The following is a 24,971-nucleotide window of genomic DNA, read 5'->3' on the forward strand; positions in this document are numbered from 1 at the left end:
TTGAAGTTATGAGCCTGTTTGTGTCTTTGTTGCTCTTCATGCTTTCTAACTCTCGTGTTCATGTGAGGTGATATTAGACTGTAGTTGCTGTTGCAGAGCTGGAAGGTGCGTTCTTAGGCATCTTCCCATTAACAACTCTGACAGAACCAACTTAGTAACAGTGAGGTTCTGTAACTAGGAAGGGCTAATATCTTCATTCTTTTTCATCAATTCTTTGATTGTTTGAACTCCCTTTTCAGCATCTCCATTCACCTGAGCATATCTAGGTGAGCTGATAATGTACATAAAACCATACTCCTTTGCAAAGCTGTGGAATAATTCGTTAACAAACTGTGGACCACTGTCTGACACTACAATGCCCAGGATGCCACACATCACGAAGATTCTCTTCAGTGATTGAATGACTGGCTCTGCCATGATGCTGTGCAATCTGTTCACTTCAATTCATCTGGAATAGTATTCAATGACAACGATAAGTACTTTGCCTTTAAACTCAAATAAATTCATTCCCAGGTGCTACCATGGCCTAGATGGAAAAGTAAAGGGTGACAATGGTTCACTCTGCTGTTATTCACTGCACACGTAAAGCCATTCAAAATTAGTTCTTGTATAGATGGCTAATGCCTGGCTACCAGACTGACTGCCGGGCTCTCTCTCAACATTTTGCTATGCCCAAGTCACCCTGATGAATTTTTTAGAGAATCTCAAGTCCAAGTGTTTTATGGATGACTAGTCTGTCATTTAAAACTAATAAATCATCCATGATTGTGAGATGCTTTCCCTGCTTTAAGTACTGAGCAATAAATGCTGGCCTAGCCAGCGATGCCCACATCCCATGCATGAATAAAAAAAACACTCAAATAAAAGTGATTGTTTTTCAGAATTTCTAACTTTAACACAATTTAACCTACATGAGAAGACACTAGCTACTACCAAGAGGGTCATTTAATCTTTAACCATCCAAAGAAATTTAAAGCGCAAGCATCATCTTCAGCATCCCAACTTAAAAAAACACAATAGCAAAAAAAGTTATTTACTTCTGACTTTAGCATTTTGTTGAAGTAGCCTGCAATGTATTACATTCTGCTTTTTTAATTGAAAAATACCTGATAACTAATATTTAGCAATAAACTCCCATTTGCTGTGTTAGTTATGTTGAACTCAAATTTTCAATAATGCAATTTTTGTTTCTAGAAAAGGTAATGTTGAATTATCAGTAGACTATACCAGACTTTGATTACAGGAAGGTGATTATGACAGCTAACTAAATATGAGAGGAGTTACACTCTCATTCAAAGAAAGCGTAAAGATAAGCCCAGTAACCACAGGCCAGTCAGTTTAACTTTGGTGATGGGGAAACTCCTAGGGCAGAATTTTACAGCAGCGGGATTTTACGTTCCTGCTGTTGTCAATGGGATTTATAACGACTCGCTGCATTTTACAGCCCGGTCCCCGCCAAATCGGGACCGTAAAATTCTGCCCCGAGAAACAATAATCCGGGACAAAATTAATAGTCACGTGGACAACCGTGAGTAGATTAACAAAAGTCAGTGTGGATCTCATAAGGGAAAAGTGTGGTTAACTAACTTGTTGGAGTATTTTTTTGAAGAGGTAACAGGGAGAGTTGATGAGGGCAATGCTATTGATGCGGTGTACATGGACTTCCTAAAGGCTTTTAATACAATGCCACACAACAGACTTGTGAGCAAAGTTATAGCTCATGGAATAAAAGATACAGTAGCAACATGGATATGAAATTGGCTGAGTGACAGGAAACAGGAATGGATATTTTCAGTGTGGAGGAAAGTTTATAGTGGAGTTCCCCAGGAGTCAGTGTTAAGTAGGTCATTAATATCAGGAAGAGCAGATGTCTTAATTACCTAGACCTTGGTACACAGGGCACAATCTCAAAGGGCAGAATTTTGCCGTTGGCGAGCTGGAGGCGGGGCCCACTCGCCGACGCAGAAAATGACATCATCCTGCCCCATTTAAATTTTCAGGAAGGCGGGGGCACAGCAAAACCAGCTGTGCACCCACTGACCTGTCAATGGCCAATTGAGACCATTGACAGGATCACTGAAACAATTAAAAGGACCTGCCTGGCCAACTTTAAGGTTGGCGAGCAGGCCAGGAGCCCCGGCGGGGAATAGAAAAAACATGAAACCTCATCCACTGGCGGGATGAGGTTTCATGTAGGGATTTAAAGAGTTTAATAAACTTATAGTGTAAATTATGAACATCTCATGTGTCACACTGTCACATGAGGGGGGCATGTTAGGGAATTTTTTTTTCATATTTTTAGAAGTGTCAGCGATCTCCCTGAGGCAGCACTTAGCCTCAGGGTGATGTGCGTTCTTTCGTGCACATCCGCGAAAGAGCGCACTCTCGCTTTTAGGGAATCCCCCGCCCACCCGCAAAGGAATTGCATAGCGCTTCCTGCCGGACGGGCTTTAATTGCCCCGCCCATGTAATATGGCGGCGGGGCCCGCTTCTCCGGCGGGGATCGGCTCCCCGCCCACCAAAGATTGGGTTGGGCCCGCCTGCCCGGCAGGCAGAAAATTCTGCCCAAAGTTTGTGGATGATACGAAATTTGGAAGCATTGACACTGAGGGGGAGAGTGTAGAATTTTAAAAGGACATAAACAAATTGGTGTAATTGGCAGATAGGTGGCAGATGGAGTTCAATGCGGAGAAATGTGAGGTGATTTGTTTTGTTAGGAAGAACATGAAGGGACAATAAAAAACAAAAAGAGTACAATTCTGAAGGGGGATCAGGAGCTGAGGGACCTGGATGTAAATGTGTATAAGGCACTGAACGTGGCTGGACAGGTTGAAAGAGCAGTTAATAAAGCATACAGAATCCTAGGCTTTATTAATAGGGACACAGAGTACAAGAGCAAGGAGGTTATATTGAACTTGTGTAAGACTCTAATTCAGCCTCAACTGGAATATTGCGTCCAAGTTCTGGGCGCTGCACTTTAAGAAGGGTGCGAAGGCATTGGAGAATTGGAGAGAGTGCAGAAAAGATTCCTGAGAATGGTTCCAGGGATGAGGAACTTCAGTTGTGAAGATAGGTTGGAGAAGTTAGGACTGTTTTCCTTGGAGAAAAGAAGGCTGAGAAGAGATTTAATAAAGGTATTCAAAATCATGATGGGTCTGAACATAGCAGAGAAATTGTTCCCACTCGTGAAAGGATTGAGAACAAGATGCCACAGGTTAAAGGTAATTCGTAAAAGAAGCAAAAGGAACATGAGAAAAAGCTTCTTCATACAGAAAGTGGTTAAAGTCTGGAATACACTGCTCAAGTGTGCAGTGGAGGCAGGTTCAATCGCAGCAGTCAAGAGGAAATTAGACTGTTATCTGAAAAGGAAGAATGTGCAAAGTTACGAGGAAAAGGCGGAGGAATGACACTAAATGAATTGCTCATTTGGAGAGCCAGTGCAGACACAGTGGGCCGAATGGCCACCTTCTGCACTGTAACAATTATGTTATTCTGAGTTCAGCCTTAGTTTTGAACTACACACATTAATCAAGTTCCCTCACAGTATTGGACCCCCAAAGCAGCCCATTCCTATCAGCAGATACCATTTCAACATAAGTTTTTTTTAAGTTAATAAAAAGAAACAAACTATTTTTCTTTTTATCAAGGTAAAAGAAAAGAACAAGAGGATAAAAAATTCCCTTGTTTGTGTGCCTTGTGTCAGTATTAAGCATTGATAAAGGGACAATATGAGTTAGATACAGAGTAAAGTTTCCAAGCCTCAGGATGGCATTCTCCATTGCAAAAGTGTTAACATTTCAATTTTATACACAGCCATCCCTGAAGTTCAACTGAGATTTATAATTCAGTGAGCATTTTTTGGTTTGTGCTGTGGAGCTATGGTTAGTTTCAGACTGTCCGAAAATCAATTCACATAGAAATCTTTCAGCAAACAAAGATATTCACCCAATTACAGATCAAAGGTGAAATGGCATTATGCTGTCCGTGCTGAATTACTCAGTCCCCAGTTTAAAAAAAAGATTTAAAATTATTATAATAGATGGTAAGGAAGGTATTACTGCTCTTTAAAAATAGCTCCAGTACCTTGAACTGAACAACTAAAAAATTTTTTTTAAAAATTCACCAAAATAAAAACGGTCTCCATTTGGCAACAAAATGGCTCGATACCTCTTCTTCCTCTTTCAAACATATTAAAGCCCATCACAGCAAAATGCAAATTGCAGGCTTGGCAAAGAACACCAGCAAATATACAAATCAATTAATTTGCCTTGACCATCACCAGTTGTGCTGCTTTATACCTTATATTTCAACGATGCCATGTTGGTGCATAAGTCAAGCTTGGGGCTTTATTTAGAAAACAGATCATTCTACTTGAGGTGCCTTGTTTGCAGTGCAAAATCTAGAAACTTCTTTGAACAACTAACAGAAATAAAGGCCATGTGAGCTATCATCAAACACCCAATAATTTCAAGACTGCTTCAATTATTAGCGTAAGGAACAAAGTGGACTTAATACAATTGTTCTCAATTTAATTAAAACCCTGTGGATTTATTCAAAGTACATCTTTTAAATTTACATTTTCTCTTTAAACCTTCGTTGCAATTTGCAGTGACCTGCAATGATGAATTGTCCCCAACAGCAACACAAATAGTTTCTTCCCCAAAGAGCTTCGCTTATGTGTATAATGCATTGAAGTGTAAAATTGCTATCTAGAAAATTACACTTATACGTAGGATTACTTTGCACTGGAGAAGTAATTTCATCACCACTGTGCTGATACTATTACGATAGGTCTTACTTGCAACTTAGCTGGACTGCTAGGGCCTAGGCAAAAAGATGTTGACTTCAGATGCTGCCACCTAGAGACAAGTATTAAACTGAAAGCCAAAACATTAACTGCACTGGAATGGGAAAACAAATTAAATGCATAGAATTACTTTCTAAGTGAAAACCTTTTCTGTTTAACAGATTAACAAACAGGTGAATGATTTTTTAATCTGCTAAATGATTAAGTAAATCAATCAGGTCAACTCTACTATTAATGTTTTGAATCCAGGTAAGGTGAATTTGAACGGCCTCATGTGTCTCACTGTAAAGATTCTTTCACCTTGTGTTTCAGCAGCAGCTTACATCTCTCAAGGTGTATTCTGGGTGAGCATTGCAAAACTAAGATGCTGTACACAAAAGGACACCCATTGGGCTAAGGGCGGAAGAAGAATGAAATTTCATTTTCTTTTGAAGATACTGTTGCTTAAGGTCAAAAGCAGCCAACTTTTACTGTTTTTAATCTGATGTGTCAGTCACCCCTACAGGTAGGCCACAGTCTGCTAGGAACTAGACCAGATAATACTTCAGTCAAAGAGCATGACATCAAAAGACATTGCAAATACGTCAGAATAAAAGCAACATACTGCGAATGCAGGAAATCTGAAATAAAAACAGAAAATACTGGGAAAAACTCAGCAGGTCTGGCAGCATCTGGAGAGATGTGGAGAGTGAACTCATGTTCTGAAGAAGTCATATTGGACTCAAAACGTTAACTCTCTTTCTCTCTCCATGGGGACTGCCAGACCTGCTGAGCTCCTACAGAATTTTCTGTTTTTACCACCAATGCAATCCGGCATGTCAGCTCTAAAGCAGTTGTAAAACAAAATGCACGTAGCCCAAAGCCAAGAAGTCTCTCTTGCAAAAACAAATCTATTCAGAAATTGCACTTGTGGAAGTAACTGTCTCTACCGCTGAAAAATGCTGTAAATATACAGCAAGATATATGGCTACGAACTGGAGTTGGTTCCGATTAAGAGAATTGAGGCACAATGGGCTAAATGTTTGATGCTTTTTTTTTGAACGTGAGATGGGCGATAAGGTTCCAAACCAATTCCTGGCACCCATGACATTCTGCAAATCGCTTAAAGATTATTGCACAATAAAAACTTAGAATAATGATTCATGAATTCATTATTCCTTTGTATGGATATCATTCATCAACCATATGGAACTTTATGACTGACGTCTGCTGTTGGCCAAGACCACCTGGGCAAAGCTACCAGAATCAACATCATAACATTTATTTGCAAAATGGATACATGGAAGAAAATAATCCAATTTGGAGGATTCAGGTGAGCATTATGAGCAAATTTCACTGTCATATTTAGGATATGTTGGCTTCTCAACACAATTGTTGCCTGGAGCTCAATTACTTTCTAATAAATTCACCTGAGGCCTCAACCTACTTTTCCCTTTGTGCTCAATCTGATTTTTGGGGTATTAATCAGGCAATGACGGCAGGGGCTAGTTACACAGGGGGGGCCAGCACTGCCGTGTGCATCTTACCACTGTGATGCTATTGTTGGCTTGGCATTGTCATTGATCAGTGAGAAAGCAAACCTAATGGCCTCCATGAAATCACTAAAAACTTAGCTGATGATTTTCCAACTCTGCCCAAAACAGAGAGACAGGTCTCCAGTCTGATGCTCCAGGTCTCTTTGGCAACATTATGAGAATCACTGAGGGCCTCAGTCATAGGAGCCACTGCATGTCCCTGAAGTTGCCACACACTCTATAATGAACTAGAGGGCTGTTGAACAATTCTCCAATCTGCTGTACATGGCGATAGTGGAATCCTTCAATCAACCTGCCATCTGCAGCACATTGACAAATATGGCCCTTAGGATTTGCATCAGGGTTTAATTGTTCTTTTAAATGTAAGGCCTGCAAGGGTTTACTATATGTGGAGATTTTGGTCCCTTCTTGGCAGTCAGGGCAGCCCTGTAATCCTGTCCTGGGCTCTCAGCCTGTTTGCAGTTTAAAGAATAAGCTTCCCTTCCACACTAGTCACTGACTAATTACTGGATCTGCCATGGCATTGCTTGTTGTAAGTCAGGGGACAGAGTTGCCGGTTTACCTTTCTGTGTAGTTTGTGTGCTGATGTTTAACTTGTTCTCTGCCTGTTTGTCCTGCTTTGGTCTTTCATTGGGTCTGTGTCAAATCTGGATTTTGTTTATTTTTGTTTCTTTTTTGGGTGTGAGGCGATGCACCTTGTGAAGGGAATGGAGATACTGAGGGGGAAGGCACCACATTTTCTGGTGGTATTAGAAAGCAGCAGGAAGAGGGTAGCACTGGGACCACTCATGTCACATGAAGCAAAGCTGCATATTCAGGGCTTGTACTTTGGGGCCTCAATGGCGACTTCTGTTAGCTTCATTCCCTGCTACCCTTGTTCCATACAACTAATGCATATAAATTTGTGATGTTATGCTTGCACTGGTAATATGACATTCTGCCCTCTTACCCTCCAAGGTTCACTTGCAAATGAAAATGCCATCAATAGCATAATGATCAAAGTGTACAAAACAGGAAGCAACAGAAGTGTGATAAACAGGGGGTGGGTGCTATAGGCAGATTGGCCAAGGGATTCAGTCTGGGCGCAAATGGCTCAAAATTCAGCTCGTTTTCAGAAGTGTTTTTTTGCTCAAGCTTCTGCTCAAAGTCTTTTACAAAACTCTAAGCACAAAATCTTCTATGAACTACACAAATCAGGCAGTGTTTTAGAGCTTAATTTTTTTTTTAAAGACTGCATTAAAATGTATTCTTTGTTTTATTAATGAGTGGTCACCCAGTGCAGTTTTATTAATGGGTTTCTCACAAGAAAAGCATTTTTAATCAGTGTCTCGTCCACCACTTGTGAGCAACTTAATTTTAGATGATTGAAATGATTTCAGGAAGTTAGACAAAACCGTTTACCGGTTATTTCAGTATACTATAGTCAGTTTATTAGTAAATTTTTTTAAAAAAAAGCTTTTTTAAAAAAGGTGCTTATTAGGGCCTTTGTACCTAAAGATGGCAGCTTAATTTTAACATCAGTCACTATGATCCTCAAATTGGTGTTATTAACAGAAACTCGCCAGGGTGAATAATTTGACCTGGTGGTGTGACCCGTGTTGTGGACAGGATTGGCTTCCAGAACAATGTTTTTTAAACTAATACAAAAAAAATCACAAAAGCTCAATTTACACTGCAGTTAATTTGTGCTTGAAATTTCTCAATCTCTTGAATTGGTTTTGGCTGATTTTGGAAATACCAGTGTAACCTTGCAGAAACTCCAGGGCAGTATATTCTACTGAGAGATAATCAGAGTACATACAATTGTATTTCCATATTTATTTTTGAAGTGTGATGGAGAAGTGAGATGGGCAAGAAATAATCTGTCATTTCTTTCATGTTGTATATGTGTGAAAATATAGGGTAGAAACATTCAACACATTGATTCCATTTCAAGGTATAGCTTCACTGTTTATGATGTCATTTAAGGTCCAATAATGCAACCACAAATATTCATGTGTGCATATTATTGTCCACAGAATTCACTGATCTTGCAATGGACTAGTTTTATACAAAATAGACATACTACGGTGCAATTTTACATATCTGTCCTCTCAATTGGGAACCTAATTTGCCAGAGGCACCTACCAGGAATTTAGGTGCATACTAGCAATTTTCTATTGGGGGGGGGGGGGGGATGAATAAAAAATCATGGACAACGTGTGCGCCTGCATTTCTGATTTGTGCACACAGCTGGCAAAACTTCTCACCGTGAGCAGAGGCTCACAAAATTACCCCCAAGTGTTAACATTGTCAGAATTAATGCAACAAAGGGAATTTGTGTCTCACTGGAAAATCAGAATGGTTAAATTCTACCACTGAACTTCAACAGCCCTGACCCAGAGTTCATAGTGAAATAGAAATGCAACACAGTGGCCTTTAAGCAATCTTGGTCCAATAACACACCAAATACTTAATGGCTGCCATTTTGGGCTGTCAGCCTAATGCCATTTTCCAAATCACAATATATGGAGGAGCAGCACTAACGCAGTAAAAGAAAATCCTAAGGTGCTTTGCTTATCAAAGCAAATGTGATTTCAAGCCACATATCGAAATATTAGTACAGGTGACCAAAAGCATGGTTAAATAGATACTTTATGGACCAACTTAAAGGAGGCAAATGAAGTGGAAGTTTATGGACAAAATGACGATGCATAGGGCCTAGGCAACCGAAGGCATGGCCAGCAGTGAGCGGATATGCTAGGCCTAGAATTGAAGGGTCGCAGGGGTCTTGGAGTTTGCAAGAGTTGCAAGATTACTTGGGTCAGGAGAGTGAGGCCATGGAGGGACTTGAACACAGGATGAGAATTTTAAAATTGAGGCACTGCTGGACCAGGTGCCTATTACTTAAGTGGGCACATGGGTGATGGGTGAAGGGGACTTGGTGCAAGTTAGGAAATGGGCAGCAGAGCTTTTGGTGGGAAATGGTGGGAGGACGCCCAGGAGAACACTGGAATAAGTGAGTCTGGAAGTCACAAATGCACAAGTGAGAGTTTCAGCAACAGGGCCAGCAACAGGTGCTGTTACAGAGATGGAAGCAGACATTTTTCACGATGGAGAGGATATGTGATCAGAAGTTCAGCTCAGGGTTAAATAGGACGTTAAGGCTGTGAACAGTTTGATTCAGGTTCGGACAGTTGCCAAGGAGGATGATGAAGTTGGTGGCTAGGAAACAGAATTTCCAATCTCATGAGACAGAAAGCTATCTAAATAAGAGACACCAAATTCACAAACATTAAGTTCTGAATAAAAAGAATAAATATCACTCTTCTCAGATTGCAAGAACTTTAGCTTGGAATTTTATTTTGGAAGTTTTTGTGCAAGAACTCTTCAGAATGTGGTAAATTTAGTCTAGGTTAGTTTGTGCCAGATCAAACTTGATTTATTCTACATTTAGACTCCACAGCTGACCTGGAATAGTTTCACTGGACCTTGAAATTCTTCAATGCCTACAAGTTTGTTCTTTCTCTCAAGTATTTGGACATAAAACATCCTCTTTAGTAGATAACATTATCAAAGAACAGATTTGTACTTCACTCACATATGCAGGCCTCATTTTTTAATCATTTTTACTTCAAGGGGACACAACATCAAATCAATGATAAACATGGATTATCAGATCACTTAGCAAAATCTCCTTTGCAGTTTCTCAATATTAACAAAACCTTTGGGGTCAGATTACTCCTAGGAACTACATGAATAATAGCATGAACAAATTCACATTTTATATTTTTTCCCCCACAGATAACTGCATCATCAATTCGTCCTGAAGGAGAGCAGTATCACTCGAAAGGAGAAATAAAACAGCAAGAGACATAACTGGAAAGAAACACAGCTCAATTTACAAATTAAGCCACTCCCAAAAAATTAGCTACCAGCAACAATTCATCACCAGATTGCTGCTATGCCCCGAACTCTCTGTCAAGAGAAGATCAGCAGCTGATCTACAACCAAGCAACAATCGCCATGGATATGGGTATGGATTGCAGGTTTGATCCCATCCCTTCAGTTGCCATTAGATTTTGGGCAGTGCCATAACCAGGTCGTAATCCTCCAAAATCTACACACAAAAAACTGACAAAGTAGCTAGTGAGTAACCCTCAAGAATATGAATGAACTCTGATGGATTTCACACGTCCCTCTCTGGCCACAGGAAACAGAGATTAATTGCCAAGCCACTAACCCAGTCCCTCAGCTTAGATCAGCAAGTTTAGCGAAGAGCAGGAACCAAGCCAGGGCCTTTAATGGCCCGAGTAGCACCAGGCTGTGCATTTATCAACAGTTTTCCCCAAATTTTGGGACAATTCTCCTTCTTCCCTCAATGGCATTGACCTTTGGATTCCCCAAGGGTGCTGATTACAGACCGTCACTCAAGTGGCCAATTGTTACAAACCAACATGGGTGGCACATATCAAGAGAAAAGTGGCAACACAGTCAAATCTGATCCCATCTTTAGCCAAGATCCATACAGATGAAATGCTAACAGATCTGGATAGTGATCGGCAATGGAAATCCTGGCCACGTGCCCCTCCCCTCACCCAGTGAGGGTGAAGATAATTGTAATACTTTTAACAATGCCTTGGCTGACATTGGCTACTTCACCGGAAACAGGAATAGAACCATAGAATCTTAGAGCACAGGCGTAAGCCATACTGTCCATCATACCTGTGCTGGCTCTTTGAAAGAGCATACCCACTCCTGTACCCTTTCCCTACATCCTTGTAAATTTTCATGTTTATATCCAATTCCTATTTGAAAATTACAATTGAATCTGCTTTCATCATCTTTTCAGGCAGTGCATTCCATATCACACAACTGACTGAGTAAAGAAGTCTTGCCTTATCAGACCTCTGGTTCTTTTGCTAATTATATTAAATTTGTATCCACTCAACTTTCTGCTTGGCTCTGTTACTCAACGTATTAACTAGCTGAACCACCCGGGAAAGCCTGACAGTCTTCCTACGGGAAAATAAAATATTGGCCAAATGTAAATCAAAACCAGTCAACTTACAGGTATTAAAATGGTCAATGTAAGATATGGCACCTGACAATTGAAAAACAATGTCATTGGCTATTTGCTGATCATTTTCCTTACCCAACAAGGTAGCAATCAGTGCAGAGTCTATCCCATCAATAGGTTCGCAGATTCGAGCCACAACAGGGTGCACTTGCTGGGAGAGGTAGTACTGTGTGTCAATGGTCAGGTTCTCCTGTTTCTGCAGCTGCTCTGGTGCATAGGCTCGCTGGCTGGCACTCAGGTTTGAGCCGTCCTACAGAAACACAATGAATCAACCCTTTGTTAAAAGCTACAACTTATGCACAAAGTCTTCAAACATGCTTTTTGTAAACATAATTTGTTCTGTGTAATCCTACAGCTCTGAAAAAGAAGCAAGGAAACACACTAACTTGCACTTTAAGGTTAACTTTGTTTTCACAAGATGTGCAGTTGTGTGGTTATCTACAAGTTGTCCTCCTCTTGCAATCTATATATGTCCTGCACTCTCATCACTTGACAGATTGGATTTAGCAAATTAATTAGTTTTATCAGCATTTTTTTTTAAGGTCAAATATTAAATATTTGTTTGATGTATTGCAGTATAGACTAATGCTTCCTGGACTCCGCCTCAGCTTCAAGGGATTAATATAGGAATTTTCTAATGTATAAATCCTCCAAAATCCATACACTGGGAGAGGGAGTAAATTTAGCTGGAGACCAGTTGCTCAACACTGGAACTTCAGCCCCTGATAAAACTTTCAAGGCTCAAACTGTGAGTCAATTGGCAGTTGGCAGCCTGTCCATTCTGACAAGGGTTATATGTCATCTTTTTCCACTAGTTCTTACTTGACAAATGATGTAGGAGATTGTGTCTCCAACTTTCATTTTCCGTCCACCTTGGGAATTTATCCACATGGCAACATGGACATGAGGCAAGCTTTTTTTGTCTGGGTAGTCTTGGGGATCCTTTGTCAAAGCCTACAGCAATAAAGAAAACACAAGCAAAAATCAACTTTAGCTTATTCTACTGATAATGTAAAAAAAAAAGGGGGGGTGCAGGGGAAAAGTGCACAAAAACCAAATTACTAATCTGTAAACTCACCATTTATACCAATTCTCTCATCCAATGTTATATTATCAGTCCATACTAATCACTTCCTGCTTAGAACAATACTTACACAAGCAATGTTGAGTTAGACTGCCAGCTCTACACTACCGAATCATGGAAGCAGAGTCCCACATTCATGTCAGTATTGAACTTTGTCATTGGCATTCAAACCCTAATTAAATTAAAGTTAGCCAACAACTCACAACACTGTCTATTCCTCACATTTTAAACTGTTTAACATTAGCAAGTTTAGAAAGTGCCCACTCCGGGCTGCGTGCAATTTTTTTTTTAAAATGAGCTTCACCCAATGTAGCTATAGTGTAGTTGATGGGGAGCAAAATGCTCTAAGGTGATAGCGTCAAAATATTTTTTACAAATCAACTTACACCACTTACCAGAATTCAGTTTGCTTTTGGCCTATGACTTCAATCTCTAATTATACAGCATCAATGCAAACAAATTCTTACACACTAATAGCCAGAGAATTTCCAGCAGCAGCTTCTCTTCCCATCACTTCACACTGCAGTCTCCCAGGGATCTCTCCACAGACCCCTTCCCTTCATTATCTCAATGCCACTGCTTAGTGACTCCTGTCCTATCTCTCATACCTCTTTCCACTGTTTGTAATCAAACCTTTAAATCCTTATATAAAATATGAGCACAATACTGTGGATGCTGGAAATCTGAAATAAAAACAGAAATTGCTGGAAAGACTCAGCAGGTCTGACAGCATCTGTGGAGAGAGAAACAGAGTTAACGTTTCGGGTCCGTATGACTTCTTATCTCCGTAACCTCCTTTGGTCCTACCACAAACCATCTGCCCTATACAACCTCTCTGCTACTTGATTCATTTTCCATCCCTTCACCATACTGGCCATCCAGGCCTTTATATTCTATATAAATGCAATGCTGGATATAATTTCCTATAGCAGAATTAGTTTGTAATGTACGTGCTGCCAAGTTATTTGTTCTAAACATGGAAGCTGGAGGTAAAAAGGATGATGAGAAATATAATGTTGACGGGGTTAACGGGAGAGTGAAATCAAAAAATCCTCCTGGGATGAAAAAGGGCCAACCTACAACTATCAGTGTAAATGCTCAGTACAAAATTTACTTTTCATTTTTACATATACAAAATTAAAATCACCTACATGAATATCCAGAATGCTTAAGCATACAAGTGTTAACTGTAATCTCTTTCTTCCAGTGCTTGTATTTGTCTGTTGCTTTTTTTAACGTTCGGGCTGTAACACGTTCTACTGAAGGTCCCTGAAGAGCAACATCTGTGTGAAGTCACTGTCAGTAAGCTGTAAAACACTAGCTTCAGGAGATTTTATACCAAAATCACAGCTGAAGCTATTTTATTAAAAACAAGCTGTATTTAACCTCCCTGCAGACACTATACAAGTGTTGCCCATCTCCCGATGAACTCTCCCCATCAACTCAATAACTTAAACCACAGCCTGTTAATCATAGATTGCTACTGTGGACTTGTGCATCTGCTGACTTTCAGCAAAAGAAAGGTTAAAAGTGCTTTATTGGTTTAACCAAACTACAAATTGTTTCCATCAGACATTAGGAGCCACAAGCACAGCTACACGCTGGCCTGGGAATACAATAATTTATTAAAACACACATAAGAAAATTGAAAATATATAGGAAGTGAATAGACCATATTCTCTTTATTTGCACTACAATTTTACCACCTCAATTTTTAAAAATATGCCAATAGGTTTTCACTGAATTCCATTTAACTTAGGATTCTTTCTTGAAGCAATCTGCTGACATAAGAATCACCTCTAACTTTCCCCACAAAGGATTACATCTCAATAAAATCCCAACTGCAGCTCCCCAGCAAAAAATAAAATGTTGAAGTTTTGACATTTGATTTTGCGAGGCTATGTGGCAAGGTTGTACTGATGAGCTTTATGTTTTTGTGGAAAAGTGCAACCAATTTAGTAATTATTAGTCTGCAAGTTAAGAGCCTGGGGCAAAGTATTGGTATTCTCAAACAGTTGTGACTCCCGTCAATCACACCAACTCATTGTGTCCCTCTTAGAAAAGTTAATAAGCCTCGTTCTTGCTGAAGCACTTCAGTGTGCTTTGCATTTCTTATAGCATGACTGGCACAACCACTTTGTCAATAACAGAAACCCCAACTGAAATCTGGACAATGTCATAAGAACTTACAAGTTTCAGTTCACGTTTACAGTGAAGAAATCTTTTTTCTTACTCCAAGGCTAAGTTTTACAGAAAAACAGGCACTTATTTCCTGGTTTGCAAAATGATTAGGGTTCAAAATATGCTTTATTATTATACCAATGGGATTTTTCTTCAAACTCATTTTTCTTTGCACTTTTTTTTTTACAATATTGCATATTTTATGGACCCTCGTTTGATATTTGAAAACTGGTTTACAGTGGATACATGAATTGTGAAAAATTAAACAATCCACAGTACGCCTATTTTCTAAATCCGATGAGGAAATTTAAAATTGAAATGAACAGCTTTTTTTTTACTGAAGACAACTGTATGCCATTATATGTCTTTTAGTAAAGAGGAATCTGGTGCATTCGGTCCCAAACAATACTTAGACTTAGAATCTCCTGGGAATGTTACAAGTGAACGTTACATCTTCACAATGTTTGGAGAAGGCAGATTGCCCCAACTCCATACTAAAATGGGGTTTCAAAATGTTCGGCTGTGTGCAGAATGTTCAGAGCACCAACACGCACACACAGAGCTCCACCCTGGTTCAGAGTTTGATATGGCACCTATTATTTTATGATAATTCCCTTCACTGCAAAAAATAATTATGCTATTGAAAATTGGCATTAGCATTATACATGTAAATCTTTATAACACGAAACAACTTAACATCCAGCTCTAGCATACCTCAGTCTGAGAAATTCCTTTACTAATCCTTTAACATCAATATTATGGTTATTGACACATGCTGCAAACAACAAAATATCTGTCAATCACTGTGACCTCCCATTCTGTAAGCCAGAGATTTTACTATTGATGTTCTTTAATGAAATGTGGCTAGGCCTCATTGCAGCATATGTTGATTTTGAGCAGTGTACAATGTCCAGGGGCACTTAAAAGAGATTTGCCAAAGAAATACAAACAGGAAGAATTACGGAAAGTCAAACATCACAGAAACCAGATGCAGTGAAAAGAGAAAGTAAAGGAAAAACTGAAAGTGGAGAGTGAAGGAGCTGCAGGAAAGATTTTGAAGGTGGCTGCACATTCAAGAATTTTGGAGAGCAAAGGGAGATTGGAGGAGAACGGTCGTTTCTCATTGAGAGTTTCCCAAAGAACCACAAAACAAAGCAGGTATCAGCAGTCAATTTCATGGGCTCCATCACTGGAACTAAAGTTCAAACGTGCTTTCTATTGCCACATCACACTTTTGGAAGCAGTTCTTATTCTCAAATCAAAGTGTACTAAACATAACATAGTGAAAGAATAGGGATAGTATACCTTTAATTTCCACATCAGAGCACTGAAAATATGAAGTCAGCACATCCATGCCAGTACATTTGAACTCCTCTTCTTCAGCAGGATGTGAATAAAAATGGACACTCCTACTTTTGTTTGATGTTGCTCTTGATTTACAACAAAGTACACAGAAAATCCTTTCGCCACCCAAAGTAGGCATTCAATTGCTACAGAAAACCTCTGGACATTGTATGTGTATTTTACACTTCTCCACATGACTTATCATATTGTAGCTCCGAGTGCAACAGGACTGCGTGACTCCTGAAGCTCACAAGAAACATTTGCTAAGCTTTGCATTTCTAATTTCCTCACCATCAGGAACCCATTTTGACTGCAGCAGAGGCAGCAAGAGAGATGATAATAAGGATAATAGCAACTCAAAACCTACAGTTGCATATAACTTGTAGCATAACACCTCCAGACAAACTATAAATTAAGCAATAATCACACGGTCGGATTCTAATGACTCACCTACCCAGAAATGTTGCATAATGTTTTTACGAGCCAAATTCATAAAATACAAAACACCCAAGGTACTCTACCTTGTTAATTTCAAATTGACTCTGAGATACACTGCCATTCACAACACTCTCCTGGATCTCAGTTAGTTTATTCTGTATATTCTCCACTATTGTGTCCCGAGGCTGATCAGACAGAATCTGACTGATAACATAGCTATAAACAAAAAGAAATAAAATGTAAGCTAAACACAGACATTTCAAACCATACTTATAAACAGGAAGAACCTTTCAGGAAAAAACTTATTTTCTCAGTGATAATGAATAACCTGGCTGCTTGAGATACCAAAAAGTTGTAAGTTTTTCCACAGTGAATTACTTTTAGCTGTTACTGTACAGAAAGAAAAAAAAAATCTTGCATTTATATAACACCTTACACAATCTCAGGATGTCCCAAAGTGCTTTTACAGCCAATGAAATACTTTTGAAATGTAGTCACGATTACAATATAAGAAACACGGCATCCAATTTGCACATAGCAAGCTTCTGCAAACAGCAACATGATAATGACAAAATAATCAGGTTTTGGGATGTGGATCGATGGATGAATATTGGCTAGTATGCCAGGGCTAACTCTCCCACTCTAGTGTCAGGGGATCCCTTACATCCACTGGAGAGATTAGATGGAGCCGCGATTTAATGCCTCATCTGAAATACGACACATCCAAGTGTAATATTCCCTCAGTACTCTTTGAGTGTGACCTAAACCCAAAATCTCCTCACTCAGTGTTGAGAGTGCTACCCACCGAGCCAAAGCTGACACCTTATATATACTTGGCATATAGAGCCAAATTAACACTCAAACACATTTGTTTTAGTTTGATTATACACAAATAGGAGGCATATTTTAACAGTACATAAAAAGGTAGTCTACATATATCAGTTGTTTACTTTCCAATTTCCTTTGCCAGGCCACACCAATCTCGCCTAACAATATCCAGTCCCTTTAATTCCTGTTTGGTAACGTAACGTCCATCTGCAGTTGGTTCTATGACGAGGGCAGCGTATTTCTTCTTCTTCAGCAGCAGCAGCGACTTAAACACACCATCGATGTCTAGCTCTAGGAGTTTGTACTGCTTGTTTACTTCACTCTTGACCTGCAGAAACAGGAGCAGATTGGTAAGTTTTCACATCGACTACTTCACTAAAATGCTGAACTGGAGAATGTTTATGGTACAAATCTAGTTTAGTTATTCTGTGATTTTCACACCAATGAAAATATCACATCCAAGGAAACAATCACCGCCTCCAACCTACAACAGAATACGACAGCATTTTAAACCCAATTCAAACAAGTCTGAAAACTGTATCACACTATGCAAGGTGTACATTCTCACTCTGTCACAAGCAGCTTATGATGTTTGAAATATCATGCTGAATGTCAAAATACACGTAACCAGCATATTCTTGCTCTCAGAGCAAAGTGGTTCTCTAATTCACTTAAATAAATGGTTTTAATACTCCCATAAATTAGAGAACTAAATGAATATTTAATTTTACAACATTGCAATTTCCCCCTCCACTGCTCCAACTCTTGGTGGGATCCCGTTCCATGAGTATTAACAGCCATTTAGCACCTCATCCATTTGTCAGGTGTGACCCGATCAACGAGTGTCAAGTTGTTTTTGAAAGGCACCACAGCCGGGTCAAATTCTGCTATTGCCAAATATCTAGAAATCCAGACATTCTATCCACAATAATCAGGACTGCCAATCCTCTTAGTTCAGGGGCTCGAAAAGTGCTTCAGTCTCCTAAACTACTGTTCTGGCACAGATAAGCTATTCTGGAAAAAACAGAAACCTTGCTCCTAGGCAAGGGTCCTGTGTTTCTGCTCAACTATATTATGAAGAATAGGCCAGAGTTTTTTGTCCTACGTTTGGATGCCATTTAAATGTGCTTTCTGCTCATGTTCAGTGAGACTGCATTTGCCAGGCTGCACTTTGGGGCTTGAGGGAATTATCAAACAGAGAGTCCCACAATGCTGATTCAGTGCTTAATCACTATGTGCAAACTTGATTAAAAGCTGTAGAATTTCCAACCCAGTGGCTGCAAGCACCTGCTTAGCGGGCAGGTGAGATTTTTGGCTACACAAGATGGAAAGGAGGAGATGAGAGTCTTAAAAACAAAGCAGGTAACTCAGGTAAAAAAAAATCAACAAGTTATATTTATAAAGCATATTTAACATAATGAATGTCCCAAAGCACTTCACTGGAGCTTTATAAATCAGAAAAATTTAAATCATTACACAACCCATTACGCAAAGTTTATAAATACCTACAGTTTCTCACAGGCCCACTCTGACAGAATTTCCAATTAAATTGAAATGATTTGTCAAGTTGATGAAAATCAAAAGTTGAGTTCGTGATTCCATCTCTCAATAAACATGATCAAAATGCTGTAAATACGTGAATGGTTGCCAGAGAGTTGATTTTAAAGAAAACAATCCTATGTATTTCCAGTATTTTATGTTTTTCAGATTTTCCACACTAGCAATTCTCTTTTCATCTTTATATCTTTATTATCTGATGGGCAGCAAATAATGAAATTTTAATTCTTCGAGCAGAACAGCATTGCTGCGGGTAGTGAGATTAAACAGACAAGAATGACACTTCCATTATAATCAATTTATACCCTGATCTAGTTAGAGTAACAGTGAAGGAGCTGAAAGAATGTTCTGCTTTGGTAAAACCTTAGTGATGAAGCAAGGAGTCCAGCTCAGTCCACATTCCTAATCAATTAGCAAACTGCTTTTACAATAGAGCAAGAGTAGCATCTGTAGCAATGCGTCTGCATGGCATCGGCTGAACAGTAAATTCCTCTTGGGAAGAAAGGATTATAATATCTAAAATAAACACAAGCTACCTGCCTGTAACCAAGAGCTTTGATGATGTTTGTTACAGTTTAATCCAAGCATTAGCAAATTTAAGTAAAATAAACCAGGTTGCATTTACATGTAATATTCAATGAAATCAAAGTGAATGATTCCTAATGTGTTCAAATCCTCACTAACCTAAAAATAAACCTCCTATTTGTAGAACACAATACAGTAGCTTTTTTTTGTAGATTAGATTAGTCACATCAACACTTGAACTCTTCAATCTGCTACGTCACCTTGTTTCCTAGTTTGAAGACCTCCTCCAGGTTTGTACTGTTGGTATTTATCATGATGGAATCAGTGTCTCCATAAATAACTTCAAGGTTCATCTAAAGCAAAAGAAAATGTCCACTGTAAAAACCAAGGAACTTAATTTTGCACACATATTATAGCACAAGATAGTCAAATTTTTGGTCTTTCTGGGTACATTATAGAGTCGTGCAAGCCACAAAGTGAGATCAAATGAACTGTCTTTCAGATGAGATGTTAAAATACGGCTCCAACTGCCGGTTCAGGTGGATTTAAAAGATCACATTGCACTCTTGAAAGAGCAAGGAAGAACGGAATTTCTCAAACATTACCAAAAATAGATTCATTCAATCTTTTCATTATGGTTTGTGGAATATTGTTGTGTGCAAATTAACTGCTGTGTTTTTCTACAAAACATCAGTAACCATGCTGCAAAACAATTTATTGGCAGTAAATCACTTTTAACGTAGCATCTTTGATGTAGTAAATCAACCCAAGGCACTTCACAGAAGCTTCATCGAACAAATTTTGACATCGAGCCACAAAGATAATGTTAGGGCAGATGACTTAGGAGTGCTGTAAAGGAAAAAAGAGAGTTAGAGAGTTGGAGAGGTTTAGGGAGGGAAGCAGAAGGCAGTGCAAGCAATGGTGAAACATGTAAAATTGGGGATGCTCAGAAGGTCAGAAATAGATAAGCACAGATATCTCAGAAGTGATTACAGAGATTGAGATGGATGTGGTCATGGAGGGATCTGAAAACAAAGGTGAGAATGTTAAGTCAAAGCATTGCTTAAATGGGAACCAATGTAGGTCAGTTAGCACAGGAATGATAGAGGAACAAGATTTTTTTCTTTATCCTTTCATGGGATGTGGGAGTCACTGGCAAGGCCAGCATTTGTTGCCCATCCCTAACTGTTCTTGAACTGAGTGGCTTGCTTGGCCATTGTAGAGGGCAGATAAGAGTCAACCACATTACTGTGGATCTGTAGTCATAGGTAAGCCAGGCCAGGTAAGGATGGTAGGTTTCCTTCTCTAAAGGAAACAACAATCAACGACAGCTGTCATGGTCACCATTAAATTCCAGCTTTATAAACTGAATTTAAATTCCACCCAATGCCATGATAGGATTTCAACCCAGATCCCCAGAGCATTAGCCTGAACATCTGACATCACCACTACACTACCGTCACTCCATGAGTTAGGACACAGACAGCTGAATTTTGAATGACCTCAAGTTTATGGGTATCGGTGTAATGTGTGAGGTCAGCTAGAAGTGCATTAGAATAAATTCAAAAGATAACAAGAGCAAAGATGAGGGTTTCAGCAGCTGATGGACTGAGGCACAGGTGGACATTATATTAAATGGGACATACAACTGAAATCCAGAAAAAATACATAACTCTCAAATTTATATGATGTGGACATTAACCTAATGAGTCCAACAAAACAGACCAGAAGATAATAATTCTATATTTGACTTTAGAAACATTTTAAATCATGTAACATAGCTACAGAAATTGTTTTATTGTACACTTGCTAACATTATTGAACCCTAGAAGTTTATCTCATCCATCTGACAGCATAAAAACATTCAGTTTACGCTTGGTATCCTACTGTCAGGGATTCTACGTTACAGACTCCCAATGAGTTACATAAACAAAGCAACACGTTGTCCACTATGAGGATTTGTTACCCATCTCCCACAAGTCCAAGCACCATCAATCCAGCCTTTCCTACACGTACCAGACTTGGGACGAGCAGAATTCAGTTTTGGACACCACCCCGCTCCACCAACCTCTAACTCAACGCTCATTTCTATTTCGTAACAGCTAAGTCTGTCAATTGAAACCCTCAAAAGAACTAAATTGTGCGGCTTCAGGTTGTCCATCAATATTAAGAAAATCCCGTCTGTGAAGATTTAAAGTGTGACGTTGATAGAAGTGTTAATAAATGGGGAAACAGAAGACATTAAGGGAAATGCTAAATATGACAGGTCTGTCATGGTTCTGCCCCTTTATTACAATTTACATCACACACAAGTGACTTACAACTGCTTCTTTCTCTCTTCTTAGCAACAAGGGTGTGCACAAGAGTTTCTACTCCACAACTTGTCATGTTTTCATTTTGAGATGGGACAAATCCAAACATCTATAGTCCAAATCAAGCAAGTTTATCCTTAGTATCTGTTTTTAATCCAATTGCATGTTCATTTTGGCCAAAACAAAACCTTTAATAACTTAAATGCTTATTTGTGAGCTTCCTTCATAATAGTCATAATCCAGTTGTCATTCCCAAAGAAGTCAATCATGGCAAATTTTCTCTTTAAAGGATTACTGTGCAACAAATTTAATTATGCAGAATACACACACACACACACAAATTTGCACACAGCAACATTCCACAAACAGCAAAGAAAATGTTGAGTTGATCTGTTTTTGGTGATGTTGGTTGAGAAATGCAATTTTCCCTTGCTCTTTAAAATATATATATATATATATATATATATATACATATACACACACACACACACATACACACAGTGTATTATTGTTCATACAATGTGCATGGAATTTTTAACACAATTAAGTTGCTTTACAGTCTTTAATACAGACCATATCAAGCACTAAAGACATTTTAACAATTGCCATTAAATCGTATGCCACCCTTTGCTTCTCCAACAAGATGACATGTCAATATTACAAAACTCCCTTAAAATGGGGATTAAGTATTACATTCACCAGGTTATGTAATTCAAGTGCTGCTATTAGAATGGGAGAGGCAATCTGAGCAGGCTTTAATTTTTGGTTACTCAAAATAAACCAAAAATTAAAACCGTTGCAAATCTGCTGCTAATGGCACACAAAAGAAGAGTGGTAAACACAGCATTAGCACAAAGCACTCAAAGGAGGCAGCTCCTGAGGGAGAAGTGCTTCTAGTTACAAGGTTCACATATGTGGGGAACAACACAATTTATCACATCCAACATATGAAAAACATTTCTTTAATTAACACAAATCACTTATTCCTGATTAAACTCTTGAATATAAATGAGTTTTGTTGCTATTAGGGAGCAGTTTCTGGAGTCAAAGGCTCCTGTTGCCTGTTCTGCTTAGTACCTTTTCATACACCAACGACAGCACTCCAATCCCACAACCGCTACCATATAGTAGGACAAGGGAAGCAGATGCATGGGAACACCACCACCTGCAAGTTTCCCAAGTTATGCACCATCCTGACTTGGAGCTATATTGCTGTTCCTTAACTATCGCTGGGTCAAAATCCTGGAACTCCCTCCTTAACAGCACTGTGGGTGTACCGACACCACACGGACTGCAGCGGTTCAAGGCGGCAGCTCACCATCACCATCACCTTCTCAAGGGTAATTAGGGATGGATGATAAATGCTGACCTAGCCAGCAATGCCCACATCCCATGAACAATGATTTTTAAAAAATTACCTTCTGGACCATCTCCTTGGTATGCATAAGAATCTGAAATGAAAGGATAAAATTGCATGTAAACAATTTCCAAGTATTGGTGAGCCACAATGAGATACATATTCCCTCAATATAGAGACATGGTAAGATATTGTTGGCAACACCAGGATGTAATTCTGCCATAGCAGTAATGCTATTGCCTGCAAGAAAATTATGTTTGCTAAATCATCAGCACTATTGAGTACAACAACAGTGCAACACAGCAACAACTAATTTCCATGCTAGAACTCTTAAGTTCTTATTCACTTTTCAACCAGCTTCTCTATTACAAGTTCCATAAAGTAAACCCTTAAATACATGAACCCATGACCAATGGCTCAGTGGGTAAATGACTTGACACTGAGTAATACAGATAGAAAGGACCAAGATTTAATCCGTAGTCTGCACTGGGATAACCGATATTGCACAGTGTAGCAATGACAACCCCAAAACTGACATAACAGACTGGCTTGGTGAGGGGAAAAGGAAAAGGGGAAAGAAAAGCCAGGCTCCATTTCCTGAATAGCAATGGATATTGCACAGAGTTAATTGACACAAAAAAACAAAAAGCACATTTGTCTTCCAAGGTTTGCAATGCTTTTAAAAAAAGGTTTGCAATCACCTGATCAGATCCTGGACTTATATTATCCTTTTCTTACTGTTAGATGGTAGTGCCCTGCACGATGGGGCATGACTCACCTAAATGCGTCAATTTTTTTTAAAAAGGCTCCTAGAGCCCACTTTATGAAAGCCCACAAATACTGTCAACGTACATGGCCACGATGAGTACTGGCAATAGTGAGAGAGCTGAATATCTGCCCCACCTTCTTGGCCACAGGAGGCGCAATGGCCTGAATAACGGCAGGTTCAATAGAATCTATTTGTTGGGAATGTTGAGGTAGAATTGGGAGAAGAAACAGATGGCACAAGCTATCAAGAAAGTGCATAAAAGTAAGAGATTTTAAACAGTGATATTAAGTACATGCATGTGTTTTTTTTTAAACATTTAAGTGTTTTATTTTGTTTCAAGCTACAATGCTGCAGTATTAATGGAAATTGTTTTTATCTCCGAAATGCACTTTTTGATGGTTTGTTTTTCATGTAACAGGTTTAACATAGAACTGCCTATATGAACATGTGTACACATTAACACACATTTTTCACCCATTGAATGTCAATGATGAGGAATAGATGTAAATGAGTACAGCAAGAGGAAAAGGAATAAAGTTAAGGACTTGGTTTGATTGAGTAAGTCTGAACAATCTATTTCTACAAATTGCCCTAAAAGTCAAGCAATGATTTGGTGAAAATGCATTAGTTCAGACAAGCTTCTGGCCCAATGAATCATACTGATTTCAAAAATTAAAATCTATTTCACAAACAATCCAAGTAGAACTCTGCAACATAATTTCCCTCTTATTTAGAAGAGGAGAAACTCAGCTACACAGTGAATGGGTCTTTTAAATATTCCCCAAAGACTTGGGCATATAGAGAAAGACCACTGACAAGTAATGTTCAGAAAATGACGGCCACTCATTAATATAGTACCTAGTGACAGACAAATCACTTCAAAGTGTCAAAAACAAACAAATAGGATCAAGGTTCTAATTTAATTCTCATTAATTGCAGAGCCCATGGTGCTTGGATTAAACAACAACACCTGCACATTTCTTCACCACCTTTCAAATCCTTATGAATATTTTAATATTGCTATTTCACAACTCTACTCGGCTTGAAAAACCCAAGAAAATGTTGTTAAAGGAATAAAAAGGGTCCCAGATTTGTAAAGAACCAGTGTATTCAAAACAATATTTGCCTTTTAATGTCACACACATCAGGGAAGAGTTTAATAGGCAAATCTATGC

At 38.9% G+C, this 24,971-nt stretch overlaps 1 protein-coding gene across 3 annotated transcripts in view; it reads right to left on the reverse strand.

Moving 5' to 3' along the window:
• pola1 (polymerase (DNA directed), alpha 1) overlaps nucleotides 1-24,971 on the reverse strand; it is a 255,935-nt gene that overhangs the window by 116,939 nt on the left and 114,025 nt on the right. For all 3 annotated transcript variants that reach the window (XM_041211966.1, XM_041211964.1, XM_041211965.1), the window contains 6 exons: nucleotides 23,089-23,121; nucleotides 19,619-19,711; nucleotides 17,399-17,604; nucleotides 16,532-16,664; nucleotides 12,224-12,355; nucleotides 11,477-11,651 (listed from right to left, as the gene is read on the reverse strand). In XM_041211966.1, the coding sequence (XP_041067900.1) occupies nucleotides 11,477-11,651; nucleotides 12,224-12,355; nucleotides 16,532-16,664; nucleotides 17,399-17,604; nucleotides 19,619-19,711; nucleotides 23,089-23,121 (772 nt within the window). The remainder of the gene's footprint in view (nucleotides 1-11,476; nucleotides 11,652-12,223; nucleotides 12,356-16,531; nucleotides 16,665-17,398; nucleotides 17,605-19,618; nucleotides 19,712-23,088; nucleotides 23,122-24,971) is intronic.

Source organism: Carcharodon carcharias, chromosome 18, assembly GCF_017639515.1.
Source record: "Carcharodon carcharias isolate sCarCar2 chromosome 18, sCarCar2.pri, whole genome shotgun sequence".
In the NCBI taxonomy this organism is placed as follows: Eukaryota; Metazoa; Chordata; class Chondrichthyes; order Lamniformes; family Lamnidae; genus Carcharodon; species Carcharodon carcharias.